The 23,404-nt window shown below is 38.4% G+C and overlaps 1 protein-coding gene across 2 annotated transcripts in view; it reads left to right on the top strand.

The window, feature by feature from the left end:
* The window catches only part of SATB2 (SATB homeobox 2), a 194,674-nt gene that overhangs the window by 105,418 nt on the left and 65,852 nt on the right, over window positions 1-23,404 (top strand). For both annotated transcript variants that reach the window (XR_009865797.1, XM_062189594.1), the window contains one exon: window positions 2,106-2,578. Coding sequence is in view for 1 of the 2 variants with exons in the window: in XM_062189594.1 (XP_062045578.1) it covers window positions 2,106-2,578 (473 nt within the window). In the remaining variant the exon portion in view is untranslated. The remainder of the gene's footprint in view (window positions 1-2,105; window positions 2,579-23,404) is intronic.

The raw sequence follows: 23,404 nt of genomic DNA, 5'->3' as shown, positions 1-23,404 counted from the left end.
TGATGTAACTTAGATAAATCCCAGGAAAACAAACTCGCTCAACTGTCGTTGAATCTTTGAAAAATGAAAATATGCAAATTTTAGAAAATTAGCTTTTCCTCAAAGAATGCATACTGCCAAAGGATGGCTCTATGCTTTTTAAATAGAAAAAGAAATGGAGACAACTTTTGCTTATTAAGTATCTGAAAATATAATTTAATATTTAAATTAATCTTTCCTTTGGCTAAATTAAAAACAAACAAAAGGGAACCAATGTTTACCTGAGGCCCAAGCACTTCTACCCACAGCGGCCATGTCTCCTCCAGGGGCTGACCATGGTGTCCTCACATGTTCTTTTAATCAGGACATCACAATAGGAATTCCTGCCCTATGGAAACTGTCTTAAATTACCTTATCTGAAGGCTCTTAACCATTTGCGTGGTTTGTTTTTAAGACTGTGTACTTTAAAGTTTAATTAATACAGAGAGGGGGTAAAATGTTAGCCTTTAAAGGATAAGATTAAAATAATTTGTTTACCTTGAACCTTATGAAAAAAAAGTGACATATAAACTAAATGAATTATACTGAATGGATTAAGTTGTAAATTGAAGCCTTAAAGAAGTTTGAAGTAAACTTTTGACTTATTTGGGAGTCCGTAGGAAAATGAAGCAGAAATCGGTTTTCCAAAGAGTAGGAAAAATGTTGTACATATTAAATACAATATAACCCCAGGATAGGGATGTTCATATACTTTCCCTTGGAGAAGTTTTGAATATATATATATATATATATATATATATATATATATAACACTTCCTAGATGCATGGAATAAAATGGTCAAATATCTATTCCATTCAAATGTGTTATTTTACTTCTTCATGTATTTTTTAAACCACATGTTACATGAAATACTAATTATAAATATTTCTTTCTACCTTCACAACTTATAAATTGCTTTTATTCAAATTCTTCACAAATGATTTGGTACTACTGTTTCTGTCACCAAATGTGTTTTGTGTTTTCCCCAAACACATGATTTTCCCCCTAAAGTTTTTGAGACAGTATTTTTTTGGTACACATATGATTTTGTCAGTGTAAACTGCACTCTAGGATACAAGCACCGTTTGCATAATCAGGGCAGTCATTTTAACATTTGTTCTGTAGGTGAATACTTTTGATTTCCAGTATGTAACCACCCAAAATAACACTTTCAAAGTTATCTTTAATCGATTCTTGCATAATCATACCCGAGATTTGCAATTAGAAGATATGATTACTATGTATATGTGGAATTTTTGCTTTCATACATAGATCTTGTTAAAGTATATCTGTAGTCCTTGTTAAAGTATACATTTGAAACTAGTAATGATGTAGTTATTCCAACCGAATGTGTTTTCTCCAAACCAAATTTTGTCTCAGATAATAAAATAATAAAGACTCAGATAAGGAAAAATCTTTAGTAAAGTCCAGTGAAAGTGTATTCAGTAGATAGCCTGGAGAGGAAGAAACCCTTGTTTAATGATATTAATTTGTGAGTTCTTCTATTCCTAGCTTAGTATTCTTTACCATCATTAAAATATCAAAATTTCTTAAAGAAACATTCCTGTAGAAAAAGATAGCTAATGAGTAGATAAATGTATATGCTCTATGTTAGAGATTCTCTATGAACATCTCTTTAGGGGTATGATGGTGACTTTTAATTTTGTGGGACTTTTAATAGTAGATAGCAGTTCACTTGGAAGAAGATGTTGTCCTTGTCAACCCTGAATGATGCCATCAACCACAACTGCAGAGGATAAGAATGGTTGTGCCTTTCTAAGAGATGGTGCTTAGAGTTTGTGATGTTTAGTGACTTCCATGTCGGCTAGTCAGTGAAAGGCTTACTTTTAAGAATTTAGGAAAATTGAAGAGAAGATTTTTTTACCTTCATTTCTTCTATGAAAAACTATTTTTGTAGCACTTTGCAGGAAACAATAACTCAAGTTTACTCTGGGGCTTCCAGCTTTGTATGAAAAAAGTTTATATCATTAATATGCCAAAAATATGATCATTCACGACTACCTATATTGGCAATAAATTATAACAATGAGAATAATGATGAATTATAATTTTTATCTCTTAACAGTGGAAAGAGTGGAACGAGAAAACCTTTCAGACTATTGTGTTCTGGGCCAGCGTCCAATGCATTTACCAAATATGAACCAGCTGGCATCCCTGGGGAAAACCAACGAACAGTCTCCTCATAGCCAAATCCATCACAGTACTCCAATCCGAAACCAAGTGCCCGCATTACAGCCCATCATGAGCCCTGGTCTTCTTTCTCCTCAGCTCAGCCCACAACTTGTCAGGCAACAAATCGCCATGGCCCACCTGATAAACCAACAGATTGCCGTTAGTCGGCTCCTGGCTCACCAGCATCCTCAAGCCATCAACCAGCAGTTCTTGAATCATCCGCCCATTCCCAGAGCAGTTAAGCCAGAGCCAACCAACTCTTCTGTGGAAGTCTCTCCAGATATCTACCAGCAAGTCAGAGATGAGCTGAAGAGGGCCAGCGTGTCCCAAGCTGTCTTTGCAAGAGTGGCATTCAACCGCACACAGGTATAGTTAACAGTGAACATCATAGCTGGGGGTTAAGAATGATAATAGAGATAGCATTGTCATGTGTCTTCATTCTTTCTCTTAATGTCTTTAAAAAATTGTGTGGGTTTCAGAACACACAGGATTTGATTAATATTATTAGTCCATGGAATACTGTCACTATTAGTCCATTAATTAATTAATGTCAATAACTTGCTCCCCAACTCAGGATCCAAAATGTTACCAATGACTTGAGTCTATATATGTGCCTTTCCTTCACCCTCTCTGTTTTTCCCTGGATATGACATGATCCTGATTTTTCTTATTATTGTCCTCTTCTTTTAGAAAACTGGTTGTAAAACTATTTAAGCATACCTAACTACCTTTTTTACTGCATTTTTGAACTCTATAAAAGGAGGATAACTATATACAACAATTTCTATATGCTCTTTAAAAGGTACAAGTTAGATTTAAGATATTGATAAATGCAATAATGGGTGGTTTACTCTTATTTTTAATGTTTTGGGAGAATTAAATACCCATGTAATATTATGGCATAACAGGTAAAGCCATTGCCTGAGATGCTGGCATCCCATATGGGCTTCAGCTTGTGTCCTGATTGCTCCACTTCCAATCTAGCTCCATGCTAATAGCTTAGGAAAAGCAGTGGAAGATGACCCTAGTGTTTGGGCCCCTGACATAAACATGGGAGACCTAGAGGAAGCTATTGGCTCCTGGCTTTGGCCTGGCCCAGCCCCAGCTGTTGTAGCCATCTGGAGAGTGAATCAGCACATGGAAGATCTCTTTCTCTCTGCCTCTCCCTCTCTCCATGTAACTCTGACTTTCAAATAAATAAATAAATCTTTAAAAAGTCAATCATTTATTCAGGTACATCTAGTTTTATTGAGGACTTCTTGTATGTAAGATTAGTTCTACCAGAGGTTTTTTTGTTTGTTTTGTTTTTTCCCCAGAAATCTTTCTACCAGAGGTTTTTTTTTTTTTTTTAAACTTTTATTTAATGAATATGAATTTCCAAAGTACAGCTCATGGGTTACAATGGCTTCCCCCTCCCAAAACTTCCCTCCCACCCACAACCCTCCCCCAGAGGTTTTAATACTTGAGTGTGCACCAAAATCATCCCAGGGTTGTACAAACACAGTTTTTTTGATTCAGTGAATCTGGGGTGGACCCACACATTTGCATTTCCAATAAGATCCAGGGTGATGTTGATAGCATTGGTTTGGGGGCCACCCTTTGAGAATCACTAATATGGAAATGTAAAGCTATCCTCAGGGGACTAACAATCTAGTAGTAAAAGAATGTTACCAGAGTATTACAATAAAATGTGAAGTAAGATGCATAGCATAAGAGACTATAAGAAATGGTGTGGCTGTGGTTTGTGATGAGCTGGAGATGAGGAATGCCTTCAGGAAACTGAACCTGGTAAGTCTTCAAATGGGCAGTAAGTTTAAGTTTAGCCACCCTAGTAAATGCTGAGTGGGGTGCTTAAGTTCTGTGCAGATGCAAAGATGAAAAAGATCATGGCTGAGCCAATGTGTAAGTCCCCAACTAGACTATTAGTTTTCCAGAGAGTTAGATCTTGAAGTTAGATACAATTTAACAGGCAAAGATGGAAAAGAGGGGTGTATCTTAGGCAAGGGGAATTCATAAATAATACATTGAGTAAAAAATGTGGGAATAGTTATAATAAAGTTAGATACTACAACTTAAAGATGGAAGGGGGAGCACAGATCAATAAAGGTCTTGAGAGCCATGCTAAGAACTTTGAACCCTAATAGGCACTGGAAACTGTTGAAACTTTTGTAGGGATGGGCTATGAGCCAATAATCAGAATTAGACCTTGGGAAAAAAATTTCTTTTGACTCTCATGGTAGAAAAAGACTATGTATATCATTTAGGAGGCTGTGTTAAAAACCCAGCTGAACTGTGGAAGTTTTGAACTAGACTGATGGCAATGGAGCATAAAATTAAGCATTGTGGAATTAAACTTGGCAGTAGGTGAGTGAGTGGGTAAATTGGGATGATGTAACGAGAATGCCAAGGTATGAATCTAGTGACTGAGAATAAAGGTGTAATTATTAAGAGAATCAGGGAAGACAGCATGGTGGCAGTCAGGTGAAAGTGATTATCCCGGATTGGGTCATTCTGACATTGAAATGCTGGCAGATTTCGTAAGTGAAGATGTGTGAAGTTCCCTGAAAAAATAAGAGCTTGGTACTAAGAAGGGTTGTCAGGGCTAGAATGAGAGTTTAGAAATTTTTCCTGGAGTTTAGGATTTTAAGTCAGTGGATGGAAAGGGGAGAAAACATCTCCATCCCAACCCCACCGTTACCGGCACTGGAATGGAGACTGGAGAAAGGCCAGGAGAGATGGGGCAGGTGGAGATGGAATGAGAGGGAGCTACTGAGGACATTACTAAAGAGTGAGCATATGGAGGACCTGACAAGAGACTTTCCAGTACTTACTTGTTCATGTGTGGAATGCTAAGAAGTCTAGGAAAGGGAGTCTTCTATGTCATGAGAACATGGGAGAACCCAGCTCATGAAAATTGGCAATTGGTTGGGAGGTCTTTGGCAAATTTTTGAGTAAGTTTTTGTGCAAATGGTAGGAACTGTGGTTAACTGTTGAAGATACAGAAGCAGGCTACTTTTCACACAATTTGATGTTGAGAGAGAGGCTAGAGGTGGTGGACAGCTTGAATGTAACCAGGAGTCCATTTGAGATAAGAGGATTCTCTGTGTAGTTTGAGGCCTCATTTGCATTTAAACAGCATGAGGTAACAGTGGAACCAACGGTTGTGGTTTGGTAACAGTCTTCAGCAATGCTGGGACTGCAGGATTGGAAACAGGGAAGAAACCCAGTGGGATTGTTTGAGGTTTGGTGCTGACATATTAGGTATGGCAGGAGACCAAGAGGAGTGAAATCTCTTGCTCCCTTGACTCCTAGCTGATGTATGCAATCTGTTATTGACAGAGTCTGTTTACATCACTCAAAATGAGTGCAGAGATTCAGAGACCTGCACATATTACACATATCATCTCCCACTTTTCTCTTGTCACTCAGAGTGCTCAGGCAGCATTTGTGTGTCCGTAGTTGTCTAGGCTGGGGTTCCGAAAGGCTCTGGTCCTTTTGAGCGAGTCTGTTGCATAGTACTGTAAAATGTAAACTCGAAGGATGCATTCTTTGACTGCATTTTGCAGCTTTGTGTGTGTGCGTGTGTGTGTGTGTTCTTTCATCTGTCATTCATGTGCATGAATAGGCATTTCATGGGTAGCCAACATTTTATTGCCTGGTTGTATATACGGCTCCTTTGGCTAAGGATAAAATTGAAAGCATGGTTGTGTTACTTTAGATTTTAGAAACAAACACAGTGTACATTTTATCCAAATAGCATGAGGCATGAGAGAATACTGACAATGAGGCAAGACACAAGACTGATCATATTGTGAGAGGGTGTGCTCTGCCAAGGCCCTGGACTCCTGGAGGGCTGACTTCTCCTGCACAATCTTTGTTGTCTCTTTTTGTGGATTAATGATTTTTCTTTGGCATTGCCATTTTTGAAGTGCCAAGTTGTAAAACGTCTAATTGAAGCATGGAACACATTTTATTATTTTCCTCCTGCCATTAAATTTGTAAGATGGCTACACCCAGTAAGAAACATTCACTTTCAATCAACATGCACTTGAGTTCATGGGCCAGCCTTGAGGATATCAAATGGAAACTGCGTAGGAATGTATGAGTATTTCCTTTTAAAATTCTGCTTTTAATTTGGGAAAGCTTTTCATCCCTCTGGGATCATAACCTGTTGTGTATAAAGCCCAACCTAATCAAGGTAGATGGTATTGACAGAATGACATAGTTTGAACTTAAGCAGAAGGTCAGCAGGCAGATTGTTTTTGCTGTATGTACTGTAGTCACTAACAGCAAGACTGGCAGCTGGTTTTACCAGCAGCATTGCTAAGTGGAAAATATGGTGTACTATGCCCCATGAAACCAACCATGGATTTTCCAAATGTTCAGGCTTTTTTGAGTGGAATCAGATATTTATAGGTGATATAATAATTTGCAAGCTATTATGAATAGATAAAAATTAACAATATAGATAATTATATAGAAGGATGATTAAGTTTTGGATAGAAAATAAGTTTAATTTAAATAATAAATAAATAATGAAATAAGTTGCCTTACTGTGTACATATGTAGGATATCCTCAGTCCATTGAATGTTTTCCAGAAATAGATCATTATCTCTATTACTCATTTATCATCAAGTTTAATTAAAAGCAATTAGATCTAATTAAAAGAAATTAGATATAGTTTGTCATCTTATCATCCTATAGTTTGTGCTCCTAGATTTATTCCAACAAAGCTGGTTTCTGTGTGTGTGTGTGTGTGTGTATAAAACAAAAACCAAAACAAAACCCAACTATATCTACCTAGTTTTTCACATTTAAGATTTCCAGATACAAAACTCAAATTCACAATAAGAAGCATTTAAAAATTCTAGTACTCCAAAAAAAAAAATCTACTAATTACCTTGCATGACTGATCTATTATGGTTGTATCATTTGAGATAATAAAGAATAGAGCTATGTTTCTAAGAGCTTGTTTTCATTATGTTTTGATTTTTTAAAAAAATTTGAAATGCATCTGTGAAGTGATGCCCTTCCTCATCATTCATGACAAGGCCCTGGCTTTGGTTGGAGCTAAAGATAGATGACCTTTTGCCAATTTTAGGTTATTTTTTGTATTACATTTCCCTTTAAATATCTCTCTTGATTTGCTAACAAACATATACTGTCTAAACCTGAGCCACATGCTTTAGCAAAGGGATTCAGCAGTACCTCTGAGGTCTTTGTAATACCAGGATACGGATCTCCAGTATGGGTGTGAGACTAGTGCAGTTTGAGGCACAGGATGTATGTGTTTTACATGCTATCTGTGCCACCATGAAGATCACTGGGCCTTTTTATATCTATATTTATTTATATTCCTAGTACCATCACTCTCCCCTTTTTTTTTTTTTTCTTAAAGATGTATTATTTATATGGGGGAGAGAGTGACAGAGAGAGCAGGAGACAGAGAGAGAATCTTCCATCTGATGTTTCACTCTTCAGCTCAGATAGCCCCAATGGCCTGGGCTGTGTCAGACCCAAGACAGGAACCTGTAACTCCATCCAGGTCTCCCACGTGGGACTCAGGAGACCAAGTAATTGAGCCATCTCTCTCTGCCTTCCCAGGCTGTTAGCAGGGAGCTGGATCGGGAGCCGAGCAACCAGAACTTGAGCCTGCATTTCATTAAGAGATGCTGACATCACAGGCAGAAGCTTAGCTAGCTGGGCCACGTCACCGGCCCCATTACTCCTCTTTACTAGTGACTTGAAAGAAAAGGTTAGTCTTGCTTTTTATGCATCTATAGATGTTTTGTGGCACGTGGAACCCCATGAGAACAGCAAGGTGAAAGTAGTAAGTTGCTTTTTGAACTGTTCGTTAATATCCAGGCAATCCCATGATACATCTCTAAGCCCTTTTACTGTGGTCTCGGGTCAGTATGCCAGAGGAGTCTGAGACAGATCACCTTTCTGCTGTGTGTTCGGTGTTCCACCATCCATCCTCTGTGCTGTTTCTAGAACCCTGGGTCTGCCACTGGGCTCTCCTTTAACACGCTGTTGTGGGGCTACTGAGTTCTGATTTGCTCAGACCGTCAAGGAGCTGGAAATGCTTAATCACTGTCTGATATCAAGGGACAGATATCAAGATATCAAGGGACAAGAGACTGGGAGCTTAGGTTCCTTGCCTCATTTGGAAGAGGCCACTCTGTAGCTTAACTTGCACTCCAGAGCTCTCTGCAGGATAGGGTTGAGGCTCGCTCCTTGGATTTCTTCTGTTCACTGGCCTGCCTCTCTTACTCCCTCACCAATTTCCCTTCGAAGCACTTCCTTAATAAGTCTTTTGCTTGGGAATCTTTATTTCATGATCTGCTTTTTATCCCCCAATCCATGCCACTGCTAGCCTAATTAGGTCACACCATGGTGTAGTAGTTTAAATAAAACACATCTTCAGTTGTATGCCTGTTCCATTCACAAATGAAAATACTATTATGGGGCTAGTGTAGAACTTTTTCTCTACTAGTTCACAAATCAAAAATATATTATGGACTAGTTGAGAATTTTTTGTCTGCTAGTTTCTTTTGAAAATGTTATCACTATTGTTATTTTATATCTGAGCCATCTTTTTTTTTTAAAAATTCTCTCATAAGGAAAGGTGTTTTTTGTTTTTTAAAGATTTATTTGAAAGTCAGAGTTACACAGAGAGAGGAAAGTCGGGGGGGGGGTTCTCCATTCAATGGTTCACTCCCCAGATGACCGCAATGGCCGGAACTGGGCCAATCCGAAGCCAGGATCCAGAAGCTTCTTCCGGGTTTCCCATGTGGATGCAGGGGCCCAAGGACTTGGGCCATCTTCCATTGCTTTCCCAGGCAATAGCAGAGAGCTGGATTGGAAGAGGAGCAGCTGGGACTAGAACCGGCACCCATATGGGATGCTGGTGTTTCAGGCCAGGGCGTTAACCCACTGCACCACAGCACTGGCCCCTACCTGAGCCTTCTACAGTGTTACAGTTTAATGAATTTGTATTGATATTTTACAGATGAATTATGTGGAAGGAGAGGGGAGAGAGTATGAATATAAAATATAAAAGAGAATGAGATAGACATTGGATTTGAGACAACAGATTCTATGAATTGTCTTTTAAGTTTTATTTATTTACTTGAAAGGCAGTTACAGAGGGGGAGAAAGAGAGAGAGAGAGAGATAGAGAGAGACAGATATCATCTGCTGGTTTATTACCCAAATGGCCACAACCGCTAGGGCTGAGCCAGGCTGCAGCCAGAAACCTGGAACTACATGTGGGTCTCCCATGTGGGTACAGAGGCCCAAGGATTTGGGCCATTTTATGCTGCTTTCCCTGGCACATTAGCAAGGAGCTGAATCAGAAGTGGAACAGCTGGGTCTTGAACTGGTGCCCAAATGTGATGCTGGCATTGTACGCCAGCTCTAAATTCTACCAAATGTGACTTGAATTAAAATCATCCTTACAAAATATGAATGGTGGATTTTGTGATTAGATAAGTTTCAGAGTAGTTTTGCTCCTTGGCCTTACCTGTCTCAAGTACTCTTGCAATTTTCCAGATGATTTCAGTAACAATAATAATTTCAGGAAACATTAGGACCAGTGTTCTGTTAGTTTTCTTTCTTTTTTCTTTTTAAAATTTGTTCTTCCTTACTTATATCCTGAATTTACTTTAGTGTTGTCACACTTTCACATAGTAGGCCTGTGGACCTGAAATAAGTTGCTTGGCTATTTGCTATGATTACATCTTTGCATTTTTGACAGTCTCATCAGGAATCTTAACCTTAATCTTTCTCTTGCTTCTTCTTACTTTATGGACTTCAAAAAAATCAATCAGAGGCTTAGGCTAGTATGAAAAGATTTATGACATTATTTTAAAAGACTTAATATTGCTGATGTCCATTGACCTATAATAAGCATGATTTCATAAAATATGTACAGTGACTCTTTCTTAATAGATAAACTATTCTCTAATTTATTTAAAAATCCGATGACCTACATATTCATGTTCAGAAATCCCCCATTTACTAACATTGTTTCTCCTCTGAGACCTTCCATCTGAGCAAATCTGTTAAATGAAGTAGAGGAAGCTTTGATCCAAAGTGGGCTAAATCCAGTGGAATGGATGCCCTGCCTCGTGTGAATGGGAGTGCTGGAGTGCCAGAGCGGGGGAGCTAGGTATGATGTGGTCCTAGAGGTGGGAAACACCTTCACTCAAGGAATCTGCAGTAAGAATCGGTATCATTGAAAACGAGGTTTCCACCACATTCATTGTGATGTACTATGGTTTTATTTTTTTTTTCTTGTAGAAGATCATACCATAACTCAGAAAGTTTAGATTAATTTTATGTCTCAGGGAATTCTGCCAAGTCAATTTGAAGAAACATGTTTTCATTAGAAGCACAAATGTAGTTTGCACAATTTGCTGTTCTTTCGTAACCGAGGGTCTCTGATTTGGTACCTTGCTCCTTCTTCTGTTCAGTAGACAAGCCACAGAGTTTTGTAACTTTCCTTCAAAGGCCTTGCCTGAGAAAGCCATGTGTACTGGGCTTACCTGACAGAGAACGGGGTTTTAAAAATCCCCTCGGGAACTAATTTGGTTGGCCTGTCCTCATTTGAGTACTTTTTATTTTTTATATGAGACTTTGTGCGCGCACACACACACACACACGACTGTTTACTCATCAAAGCCACATCATTTGAGGAAACTTAAGACAAGGGTCATAAATACAATTTATGAAGTCACTCAGCAACTGGAGAATGTTTTCAACGGATTGGAAAATTAGATTGAATGATGTATCGGGAAAGTTGGCAGTAAGGTCAGCTGCTAGAAATGTAAACGTCTTTGTGTGAAATGACATGGATTTTGCTTTTAGCTTTATTGACACAGTGTTTATAGTATGTGCATGCCCTAGATTATTAAGGTTAAAATATCTGACTTTTTAAATGTTGTATTTTGACATGGCATGGTCAGGAAAAGATGTGCAGCAACAAAATGAAAATCTTGGCAACCAAAATATTTTGGAGTCTGAGCTGTGGTGTGTTGCAAGGCAGTTTTTTTTTTTTTTTTTGGGGGGGGGGGAAGAAACTGCTTTGTGTGATTTATATATATTGTTAGCCAAAGATAGGCACAATTTAATTACACATGCAGTTTATATTCGTAGGAAGCTTGACCTGCAAGATATTCACAATTCTTTGTCAGCCGACATCTGGTCTTAGTCACCATTATTTCTCAGTATCCAATAGAGATACACGCACTCTGTAGGTTGTAGAGGAATAGAACATAATGGAGATCTGGGGGTCTGGACTCCATGCTCCAGTGAACTGGTTATAAAATGACAAGGAAACCTGTGAGAAAGAGGAAGTCCACCCACTGGAAGATGGGCTGTAAATATGAAATGCTGCAGATCAGGCATGAACATGTTATTGAGTTTTGAAGTAAATAATATACCCTCTTTTGATTTCAGAACATTAAATTAATAAAGTGGGAAGAGATGGTCCTGCTTGCTTCATCAAATAAACAGTCTTTCATTTCAGAATCACTGACTTGAATTCATAGATTTAAAGATTGTAATAATATTAATATCTCCCAAGAGAGCAGCATCTCCAAGTTATTAGGTGGTGGCTTGAGGGTGGTCCTCCAGGTAGCCGACTCACTTTAGCTACTTTTGCTCCTCCTGTCTAGTGTTGAATAGCATCTTTGGGGCAATGTCAGCCAAAAAACATGGGTTGATTAGGACAAGGGCTAACGTTAACAGATGTGAGGGACATGGTGACTTTGTAAAGAGAATGTTGATTCCATAGCTGTCAAAGATACACAGTTCTTCGTCCCATTTCTGAATTTACCTGAAATAGTAACTTGCATATATAAGAGAATGGGAAGACTTCTCTCTCACTTATTCACAAACCATACCAAGGATTCGAGGAAACAGACATGCTGGCATCCTGTTTCTCTTCCTGTCATTTCTGGGTAGTGTGCAAAGTCCTTAAGAATTGGTTACTGAGGAGGTAGCACTGTAGTGTAGCAGGTAAAGCCCCTGCCTGCAGCCCCAGCATCCCATATGAGCACTGGTTCATATCCTGGCTGCTCCACTTTCCATCTGGCTCCCTGCTTATTGCCTGGGAAAAACAGCAGAAGATGGCCCAAATTCTTGGCCCCTGCTATCCACATGGGAGACCTAGATGAAGCTCCTGGCTTCAGTCTGGCCCAGCCCCGACTATTGCAGCCATCTAAGGAATGAACCGGTGAATGGAAGATCTCTGTCTCTCTCTGTCTATCCCTCTTTCTCTGTAACTCTGACTTTCAAATAAATAAACAAATAAATGTTACTGGACTCATTAGAAAAATCAAGTTTCTCCAATTTTACTAAAAGAAGACATCCATTTGTGGTGGTTTTAGAAGCTGTTTTCATCCTTCTTGAATAACAAATGATCTACTTATTTCACACACTTAGGAGGTCTTTATACTCCGTAAGTACGTTCTTTCATCTGGTGCATATATCACTGTAGAGACCTGCAGTTTTATTATGAAAGTTTATGATTGTATTATTTAACTAGTCTCCCCAAATCCTGAGTGATATTTTATGATCAAAGTATAAATTTTATGAAAGAAATACAAGGAAGGTATGGCACTTGGCCTAGCAGTTAAGACTCCAGTTAAGATGTCTTTGTTCCCCTGGAAAAGTGCCTGGATTTAATACCTAGCTCCAGCTCCTGACTCCAGCTTCCTGCCAATGCCAATCTGGGAGGCACTGGTGATGGCTGAAGTAAGTGGGCTCGTTCCACCCACATGGATGACCTAGATTGAGTTCCTGGCTCCTGGCTTTGTTATCAGCTCAGTCTGGAGCCATTCTTGGATTTGGTGAATGAATCAGTGGATAAGAGCACGCTCTCTCTCTCTCTCTGTCTTGCCCTTCACATAAATAAATTAATAAGAAAAATGCAAGGAAACAGTAGCCTCAAATACCATGCTTTTCTTTATTGCTTACTTAAAGCAATAAAAAATGTACATAGAAGTAGTGTTCCCTATATCTATTGGTTTCAGGGGTAGGGAATGTTCTGGCTTCACACCATATAAGGCACATGAGATCATTTGGTCTGACCCTGCCAAGGCAGACTGAGGCAGAACTCAAAACTCAGTGAATCTATAGCAGGTTTTTTGTTTGTTTTTTGTAAGCAACAGAGTGGATTTTATTTTATTTTATTTTATTTTTTAAGATTTATTCATTTATTTTGACAGTCAGAGTTACACAGAGAGAGGGAGAGGCAGAGAGAGAGAGAGAGAGAGAGAGAGAGAGAGAGAGAGAGATTCTATCTGCTGGTTCACTTCTTTAGATGGCTGCAATGACCAGCATTGTGTTAGGCTGAAGCCAGGAGCCAAGAATTCATCCGGGTCTCCCACATGGGTGTAGGAGCCCAAACACTTGGGCCATCTTCTGCTCCTTTTCCCAGGCCATTAGCAGGGGGCTGGATTGGAAGTGAAGCAGCTGGAACTCAAACTGGTGCCTGTATGGCAGGCCAGCATCACAGGCGTTTCCTTACCTGCTACATACACTGCAGTGCCAGCCCCTAGATTTTATTATGTATGTATATACTTATTTTTTATTTATTTTTAATTCGATGAAGTATAACAGGTTAATTTTTGAGTTGATAGTTTTGTATGGCCCATGGATGATGTTATAAATATCCAAATAACCCTTAGGAGAAGAAAAGTTCCCCACTCCTGGAAATGATAACCATTTGACCTGGAGTTAAGTGCATGTTTGTTCAAATAAATGAATTAAGCTTAAAGGCTAGAAACTCTGTGAGAAAATTATATAAGCTTGAAATTACTAGGTGATTTTCATTCTACCTACAAGTTTTGTGCCTAAAATGATCAATACAGTCTACAGTAATTACATCCAAACTTCTGTGACTGCAGTACTCATAACAAATACATTTTAACATAAGGGATGGTGCATACATGCGTGTATACATGTATGTCTATCTGTAGCTCGATACCATTTATACATCTCTGTGTATTTCTTATTTTTTTATTTTTTTTATTTTTTTTTATTTTTGACAGGCAGAGTGGACAGTGAGAGAGAGACAGAGAGAAAGGTCTTCCTTTTGCCGTTGGTTCACCCTCCAATGGCCGCCGCGGTAGCGCGCTGCGGCCGGCGCACTGCGCTGTTCCGATGGCAGGAGCCAGGTGCTTCTCCTGGTCTCCCATGGGGTGCAGGACCCAAGCACTTGGGCCATCCTCCACTGCACTCCCTGGCCACAGCAGAGAGCTGGCCTGGAAGAGGGGCAACCGGGACAGGACCGGTGCCCTGACCGGGACTAGAACCTGGTGTGCCGGCACCGCAAGGCGGAGGATTAGCCTGTTGAGCCACGGCGCCGGCCTCATCTCTGTGTATTTCTAAAGCAAAACCTCATGGAAGAAAAAAATCTCATGAAACAATATTCATAGCATGCATGAAGCACTCTGGCAGTTTCCAACCTCTTAATGCCAAATAGTTATACAAAAGTTAATTGCAGTTTGAATTTTTGATCCACTAATAATTATGACCTGTATTTAAGCAGTAATACAGATTAAGGCTTCTTTTAAATGATTACAAAGTTTATTTAGGGAAGGAAACTTGTTTTAAATAAAATGACCGTCTTAATATAGTCATATTTAGTAATATCTATATGGTCATTTAACTTTGTATAATTTATTAGATTTTTCTTTATATTCTCCTATAACCCAAATAATTTGATTGCCTTACTTCCTAAAAGTTAATGTTTATATCTCTGCTTTTGTATGGCAAGATATTTAACAAAATATAACTTAAGTGCTTTGAATATCGGAAGTTTCAAATTTAAAATAATTTTGAAATATTTTGATGTATTGTGTATTCATTCAACAGTTTTAAAAAAGGTATTTAAAGTTTGCTTTTATGTAACCAAAAGGCAGAATGATAAGAAAGACAAAGAGAGAGAGATTTCATTCACTTGTTGAATCCCCAAATGCCAGCAATAGCCAGGGCCGAGCCAGGCTGAAGTCCTGAGCCAGGAACTCAGTCTAGATCTCCCCATTTGGTGGCCCGGATCCAAGCACTTGAACAAATATTTCTTGTCCTTAGAGACTGTGGTAGCTGTCACGTGAAGTCTAACATTTACTGAAGTCTTAGTATGTGTCATACCCTGTCACCAGGTTCTGGGGAGCCCTGTGAGGGATGCAGAATTATCTCAACTTTGCACGTCAGGAAATGGTGCCATAAGGAGATTAGCTGACCCTTGTCCAGTAAGAGCTCAACATCGAGTTCTGACTTCAGAACTCATGCTCATATCTGCTTCATTCTCAATGATTTTTGCCATCATAGAATGAAAGAGGAAAGACACAGTCCCTTCTTTAAGGAGTTACAAGAAATAAGCAGCCTTTCAAACCAGTAATCCTATTGTGGTGTAATACATTCTGTGGTGTCTCCCGTGTGCTAGGTGGGAATAGATTCTTTTGACCCTGGAAGTGACTGAAGTGAGCACAGAAATCTTTCATCAGGAAAGAACAATGTTTATAACTCTTTCAGGACGGGAGCAACTCACGTGTTAATAGTCTGCTTTACTGAACATCTAAAGGCGTCTGATACATTGGAGATATAAATATCCAATAAATGTATTTCTTGTTTTGTTTTGTTTTTGGAAAATACAATTTTTTGCCAATGTTTTGACAAAGTAGCCAAAGCTAGTAAATTTTGGGGGCAGGTTGCCAACAGTTGTTTCACAGAACACTCCTGGAAACCAGGAATATCCAGGGCCCAGAACTTTGTGAATGAAATAGTCATGGTGCCAGGTACTTGAGGTGTGAGTAGAAACCAGGAATATGCCCAGAGCTGAGAACACCACTGGTGAACTGTTTCCAAAGGGAACCTGTTCAGTTCTCTGTTTGCTTTCACTTTGTGGTAGTAGTGTGTTTAGAAAATTTCAACTTAGATTGTGTATACTTCCTATTCCAGTACCTAAGACTTTCTAAAGATGACGAGGAGAAAAAATGAGATGGAGCTGTTTGTCTAGTCACACCTATCATTGCATAGAATGGATAATTAAGGGAAAAAAATAGTAAAGTTGCCAGGAGTTGGGTTTTGGCTAAGTGCCTCTGTTATATGATTGAGGGTGGCTTGGGCAGGGTTTTGAAGAGGGCACAGAATGTTTTGGCTTCACAAATGTTCTGTTGTACCCATTTACTTTATGTTATGTGCTTACTGTTTTCTGTACAGGTGATATAAGTGAGGTTTTACTGTGCACTAGAAAGAAAAGCTTTTGTGAGACAAGTGTTTCATTTAATAAATTAACTGAGTATATGGAGTATTTGTTCTAAAGTGGGGTTTGCATAACCCAAAAGTTCAGTTTCAGTTATCCTGTTTTCTTGAATACAATGTGACTCAGACTTTCAATATGTAGCTTGTAAGGGCTGCCACTGGCTGTGCCACAAAGATAGGACTCCCACCCTCAGAAATGTGAAGAATATGCAGCCCAGATTCTTGTATATCACGAACTAACCACTAGGCAAAAAATTATGGTTTCTGCTCTTAAGGAGTTTAACATTATATGATGGAAGGAAGTACGGTTTTTATAGTAGCACAATGAAAAGGTTGATAAATGTTATAAGTGTGAGATAGAGCTAGTGCCTTTTTGCTTCAAAGGAAAGAGAAAATGTTTCCAGCTGCAGTGTATATACTTATATATATTTAGTCTTATAGTGCTTTGAAGACTATCTGTGTGCAGTGATGTTTGTCTGCAAATGCTACTTTTTAATATATGCATTTATATTTGCAGAGTACATCAATTCCCTTTAGATGCTCAATTCTATCCACCCTCTCCTACAAAAATGCCACATGCATAGGCTGACTCTTAATAAAGAAATATTGTAATAAAAGGTTTTATTAAACTAATGCAATCATGACATTTTCTTTGAGGATTTAACACATCATTTTTAATAATAAAAATCAAATTGTCATTGTTGTGCCCTGTTTACCTTTTATTCAAATCAGACTGGGTATTCTGTCTTCCTGGCTAAGCAGTGCTCTGGGGGGTGGGGGTGGGGTGAGTATTTTTAGCTTTACCCAAATGAATGTGACAGTCACATTTGTAGGGAGTTATAGATTATGAATATGGGGACAGGGAAACCTGCTTATGTTTGTTAACAGAGGGGGAAAATGTCTCTTAGGAACAAGTAGAAGGAAACGACAATAGAGATTAGGAGATAAATGATTTTGTTAGGTCAGCTTTCAGATGGGAGGATTCCAGGACTTTGTACAGCCTAACCACTGATCTCTGCTGCCACGTACCTCTAAATTAACCTCTGAAATGGAATAGTTAGCTCTGTGTGATTGGGCGAGGGATTTGCTGTTACCTGACTTTCTTAAGAGGGTATGAGTCTTCTGCTCTCTTGTCGTGTGGACACAGGCATTCCAAAAGTGTGTGAAAATGGAAGCTGACAAATAATCAGGCCAAAGGGATGGCGACAGTGTGCGGGGTGAGGAAGATTTTGGAGGGAGCTGTCTTGTCTTTCCTTTCTCTTTTTGAGTTTCATGAGAAGTGATAGGCAGGTCATGTCCCTTGGCCCAGAGTGGAGGTTGGCCCAGGTGAGTGCCAACTCCCTTTTCACTTCTGACCTTCTGTAATTTTAATCAGTAAAATGGCATTATATGTAGTTTTTAATGTTGCTGATTGGCTTATAACACTGTTTAAAGCAATATGCAGTTATGAAGTAAATATATTCTCAGGCTCATTATGTAATATATTTTTGAATCATACATCTTTAAAGAGACATAGCTTGATTTCTGAATAGGATTGTCATTACTTAGCTTATATAATTTATTCACACATCTTAGAATTAATAATTAAAATACCTGATGAGGATAGGGTTGTTTTTTTCTCAAATAGTCTACATGTTTCTAAGTAAGTGCTAACTACATGGTTTTACTTTTAGCATTGCAAGTATTTGAAGTTTATATAACATTCTAATATCTACATTTATTTAGATTGGAACATAACACTTTATATGATAAATGAGTAGTTTTTGGATTGAGTGACTTTCAAGCTGTATGTTTAATACAGCTTGTAATAAATAGGTGAACATTTCAAGTTACCCTTTCTACCTTCCACTCCAACTGCCACAAACTGAAACATAATTTACAGAAATGAAAGCGGTCTCCAGCTAGTTTGAGGCTTTTTACAAAGGAAAGCACTGGGGTTTGGCTGGGCCACTTTCCTCAGTACACACCTGGTGTATATCACTTTAAAAAATAAATTATGCCTCATTAAATTACAATTAAATGGAATCATGATCATTTGTTTTTCTGGAAGGAAGATGTTTTGCATATTGAAAGCCTAATTTGTTGCAGGTGACAAAAAGGCTGAACAGATTATCTAATATCACTTCATTTTGGGGGGTAATGTTTGCTGGTTAGCTTGTGTATACTCCAGTAGTTCAGAATTGTATTAATGTGAACTGTATTATTTTCACTTCAGAATGTCTTCTATCAGTTTATCAGTGTCTGTTGTTTTTTTCTCCCCCCACTTTTTTTTTTTTTTAGCTTTTAAAGAAACAGAAACTCCCCCTTGGATTCTGAAGTAGGCGTGCTCTTCCTTTTTCTTCAAATGTTCTAATAGTGCCCAATCCATCCCCTCTTTCTTTGCCTGGTCTCACCATTATCACCATGCCCATACACTGCCTATGTTTAGGTTTAAAATCCCAGCTAAGTCTCACCTTTTTGGAAAAAGTTTTCTCTGTGTCCTACATTTGGGAATGCTTTCTCCCTCCTTTGAATCAGGCACCGGTTCTAACATGCATTTGTGACACTAGTCATCCTGTACATTGTACTAGTAACCTTTCTCCCACCATATAGTATACTCCTTGGGAGCAGAATTTGTGTTATTGATGTTTTTTGCCTTTGTGAGCTTTGTATCAAGTCATAAATAATAATGAATTAATGGACACATTTGTCATTCTTTGAAACCAGGGATGTGGAATTTGAGGATTCCCTGGGTAACCAATGGTAGGTACTGGATTTAGGGGCTCTCTGGATAATCTCTGGAGGGTATATCCTATCTCAGGGAGTTTCTAAAGGTCTGAGCTGCATGAAGGAAAGATATCTGTTGAAATCTGGTTGATAATTAGGGGCTGTCAGCCCTGCAGTGGGCCCACGTGTCTCTGAGGGCCTCAGACTTCATGTCAGTAACACCTGCCCTCGCTATGTGTGTGCCTTCTCTTACTGCTGCTCTCTTGTGGGATTAAAGGTCCATCAAAGGCAGTTACTTGGAAGTACATTTTGTAGAGTCTTGGTAATGTTTCCCAAACTTCTTGATCTGCATGTATCACACACACTAACAATTTGGGAGAAAATGTATAAAGTTTTGAAGAAGTATGGAAATCAAAAGCTCATCAACGGAAAACACAGTCATGTCATTTGTTACAAAGAGATATTATTTTAAAATACCAGAAAAAAATAAGGACAAAAATTTCTCTTTTTAAAAATCAGCCCAACTCTTTGTTTTATGTGTGGAGATAGCCTACACTCAAATTAGCAAGCAAGCTACAGGGTGTTATGTTATTTCTCATTTTGTACTTTATTTTGCTTTGAATAAATTTTCTGCCAAACTCATATGTTCTTTGCTGGTACTGCAAATTATATGAAGCTTGTGAAATCCTCCATTAATAGGCTAGTGGTAAGGTGAATTTGAGGTTCTCTCTGCCTGACTCCCTTCTTGTTCCGGTGATTTGTAATGGAAGAACTATTTGGGATGGCATTGCTCTACCTTGTGTAGATGGTCATTCTACTCCTTTGCAGTCGACTTGTTTCCTAGTCTTACATAACCTTGGCTAACATGGAGGAAATTGCTAGGATATCTCCCTGGAGAAGGCTCTGTTGCTTACCATGAGGAAAATATTTAATGACCACTTTACTCAATACTTGCAATGTGTTTTAATATGATTACTAATATGAAAGTTTAATAAGCAATATCCTAGTTAATTTATTAATTTCTCTCCATTTGCACATTGTCAATATTCATGACCTTTCTATTCATAAAAGTACATCTTTTTTTTTTTCTTCCTGGTGCCCAGGTGCCATGCCACATTTTCTATATCTCAGGCTGCATAATGGGAATGTCCAAGTGACACCTCCTGCCTGGCTGGTTGATAATTAAAATGCCAGATGACATAGTGGCAAGGGCTTTAGAAATATTTATGTGAGATAAATTATTAATTTATGTTCTCTTCAAGACAATTTCAATATGACAAACATTTACTTACCTTGCTAATTAGACAGGGTGATTTGTGGTAGTCATAAGATTTTCTGTGTATTTTCTTACCACTGATGGTTTTCAGCTCACTATCTAAGCTTTGTATACCTGAGCCTGCAGAATTTAGACTTTAATCTTTAAAAACCCCAATTTAAAATTGTTAAAAGCACATAAATAGCCAAAATGAAAGACTGAACAAGACAACTAAAACGTCATTTCTGGTACCAATGAGGTAGCCACTTGTTATTAAAAATGTCTGGGGTCAAAAGAGTCTGGCCTGGTACCTTAGCCACCTAGATGAGAGCTTGAGTAAATCGTTGGAACAGGATTGGTTCTTATCCTCTGGAGGTAATATAGACTGGTTGCACTGACCATCTTGTTTGTTTAGGACTTTATCTGCAAGTTGGCAAAGAAACAGAAGCAGCAGTATATTCTAAAAGCCCCTTAAAATACAAGTAGTATTGGTCTTTTGCCTCAGAGAGAATGGTGATGAGCAGTTATTCTCAAGGATGCTTTGTCCTCATTTTCCTTAGGGATGGATTAATTTGCAGATAAGGTATCCAAATGTAAAAAATGTGCAAGGTGGGGGAAAAAAAGAAAACCCAAACAAGACACAAATGAAAATACCTTTGAATGATTTTTTATTGATTAGGAGTGAGCAAGCATATAATTTTAAACCTTTAGAGCAAATAATTTTTGTGGTATCACTATTTTGTGTAAAGATCTTTGCTATAATTTATTCTTAGGTTGTGAAAATAGATTCCTGGAGGAAGAATAAGTTTCTAAACTTTCAAATTTCACTTTGAGATTTCTTGAATATAATCATAACTATCACAAAGAATATATCCATGTTGATTCTAAAACTTCTTCAAATTTCAATCATTTGAGATTCATTAAAATACTGAAGCTATTTATGGGGGTGCATGAAAGATGAGAAAAGAAGACAAACTCATCCTTTATTTGTAAGGTTCACCATTAAAGAAAGCCTAAAAAAAAATCAGTCTTAGTGTCTTACTGGTATTGGAAATTGGCAGAGGTTTTAAATCCATTTCCTCCTCTCCACATATTAATTTAGATATTTTCATATTTTTCAAAACAAATCCACTTGCTTAGTGCAAGTGGAAAGTAGGATAACTTAAGGCAGAACTGACATTTTTTAATTTCAAGAAGAAAATCAATATCTATAGTGTATAACATTTTCTAGAAGGTAAATCTCTCAGTTGTTACCTTTAAAAGCATGGCAAGAAATCTGAATTTTCTTTAAATCATTTTACCAGGAGAGTATTTTCGCATCCTCACTTGCCCTTTCCTTTACCATACACATGCACATGTGCACACACATAGCTCTCCAGTAGTGCTTTATGTACACATGCTTTTATTTAAAGATATATTTAATTTATTTGAAAGGTGGAGTTTTGGGGGGCAGTGGGAGGAGGAGAGAGAGATCTTTTGGTTCACTCCCTTAAGTGGCCAAAACGGACAGGGCTGGGCCAGTCCAAATCCAGGAGCCATTAGGGTCTCCACACAGGTAGCAGGGGCCCAAGTACTTGGACCATCTTCCAGTGTTTTCCCAGATGCTTTAGTAGGGAGCTGGGTCTGAAGTGAAGCAGCCGGGACCTGAACCCAGGCTCCTATCAGATGCCAGTGTTGCAAGCAGCAGCTTAACCAGCTACAATGCCAGCCCTATATATACATTTCTACCAAGTATTAGTTTTGATTTCTCTAACCAAAATACCATGACCCCAAAGTTGCAAAACTGTCAGATGCACACTGTTTGTGGGTTCTTTACAGTCAGTTGTCTTATGTGGTGTTTTGAGTGGTGATTATTTTCTTGGAGCGCTGATTGCTGTGTGATGCATGTTCCAGTAAGTGGCTTCTGGTTCACTATGTTGTAATGCATTACTTTATTTTAAAACATTGCCTACCTCACCCTGCAGATTTCTGACCAACCACAGATGGTATATTCTTGTTGTATCCAGTGTCTTTTCATATTCAAGCCATGTATCAGGAATTGGGTAGTAGTTGCTTTAATTTCCACCCCAGTGGAAATACCTTTGTCATTTGTACCACATTTCTACAGTTTATACAAGTGACTTTTCATGATTTGGGGTCGCCCCATCTGTTCTAACACACAGGATTAATATCTCAGCTCTTCACAGCGAATAATCCTAAACTCTGATCTCCTCTTGCTCTGAGAAGGGATATTAGCTGGGAATATTTAATGATGCCTCTATGTGATAATCCAACAAATGCGCACACTGGAAACGGAAGTGCATCTGTCAAAAATATTAGTGTTCCTTCTTGGATCTCCAACCCTCTTCTTGTGCCTATACTAGGGTTTCCCTAGACTTAGCAGCATTTCCCTTTGTGAATTCTCTGTCATTAGACCACATAGTAAAAACATTAATTTCCTATTGAAATCTTTCCATTTGGATGAGTCACACATTCCGCAAATGTCTAAGCCTATCATTGCATTCAGTACACACTCTAGTTAAGGTGTGCTGCAGCCCCTCACTGAGGAGGCTACTTTTTCATGCTTTGGGGGTGGTCTCGAGCTTGCCCCATGAGGGCATCTCATGAAAATGTTTGGATACTTTTTAGTATGTGTACAATGGCAATTATTTTGTATGTGGCCTGGGAAGTTATCAGAGGTTTAACACAAGCTATTGTCATTTGCTTTGTGTCCTTTTTATTTTTTATTTTTTCCATTCCATAGGAAACATCTATATTGAAAACAGTGGCCGGTCACACAAAAATTCAGCCAATCTTTAAAAAAAAAAAAAAAAAAAAAAAAAAAAAAAAGATGTAAATCTCCCATGCTGTTTAAATGTCGGAACTAAATTTACCAAACTTGGCAGATTTGTAAAGCTGAACAGGACTGCCAAGTGCTCCCAGTTTCAAGCAGAGAGAGTTCTAACAGTTCCTGAAAT

The sequence above is a fragment of the Lepus europaeus genome, chromosome 1 (genome assembly GCF_033115175.1).
Source record: "Lepus europaeus isolate LE1 chromosome 1, mLepTim1.pri, whole genome shotgun sequence".
Taxonomy (NCBI): Eukaryota; Metazoa; Chordata; class Mammalia; order Lagomorpha; family Leporidae; genus Lepus; species Lepus europaeus.
The sequence above is the reverse complement of the archived record's forward strand: the minus strand, read 5'-3'. Positions and strand labels throughout refer to the sequence as shown.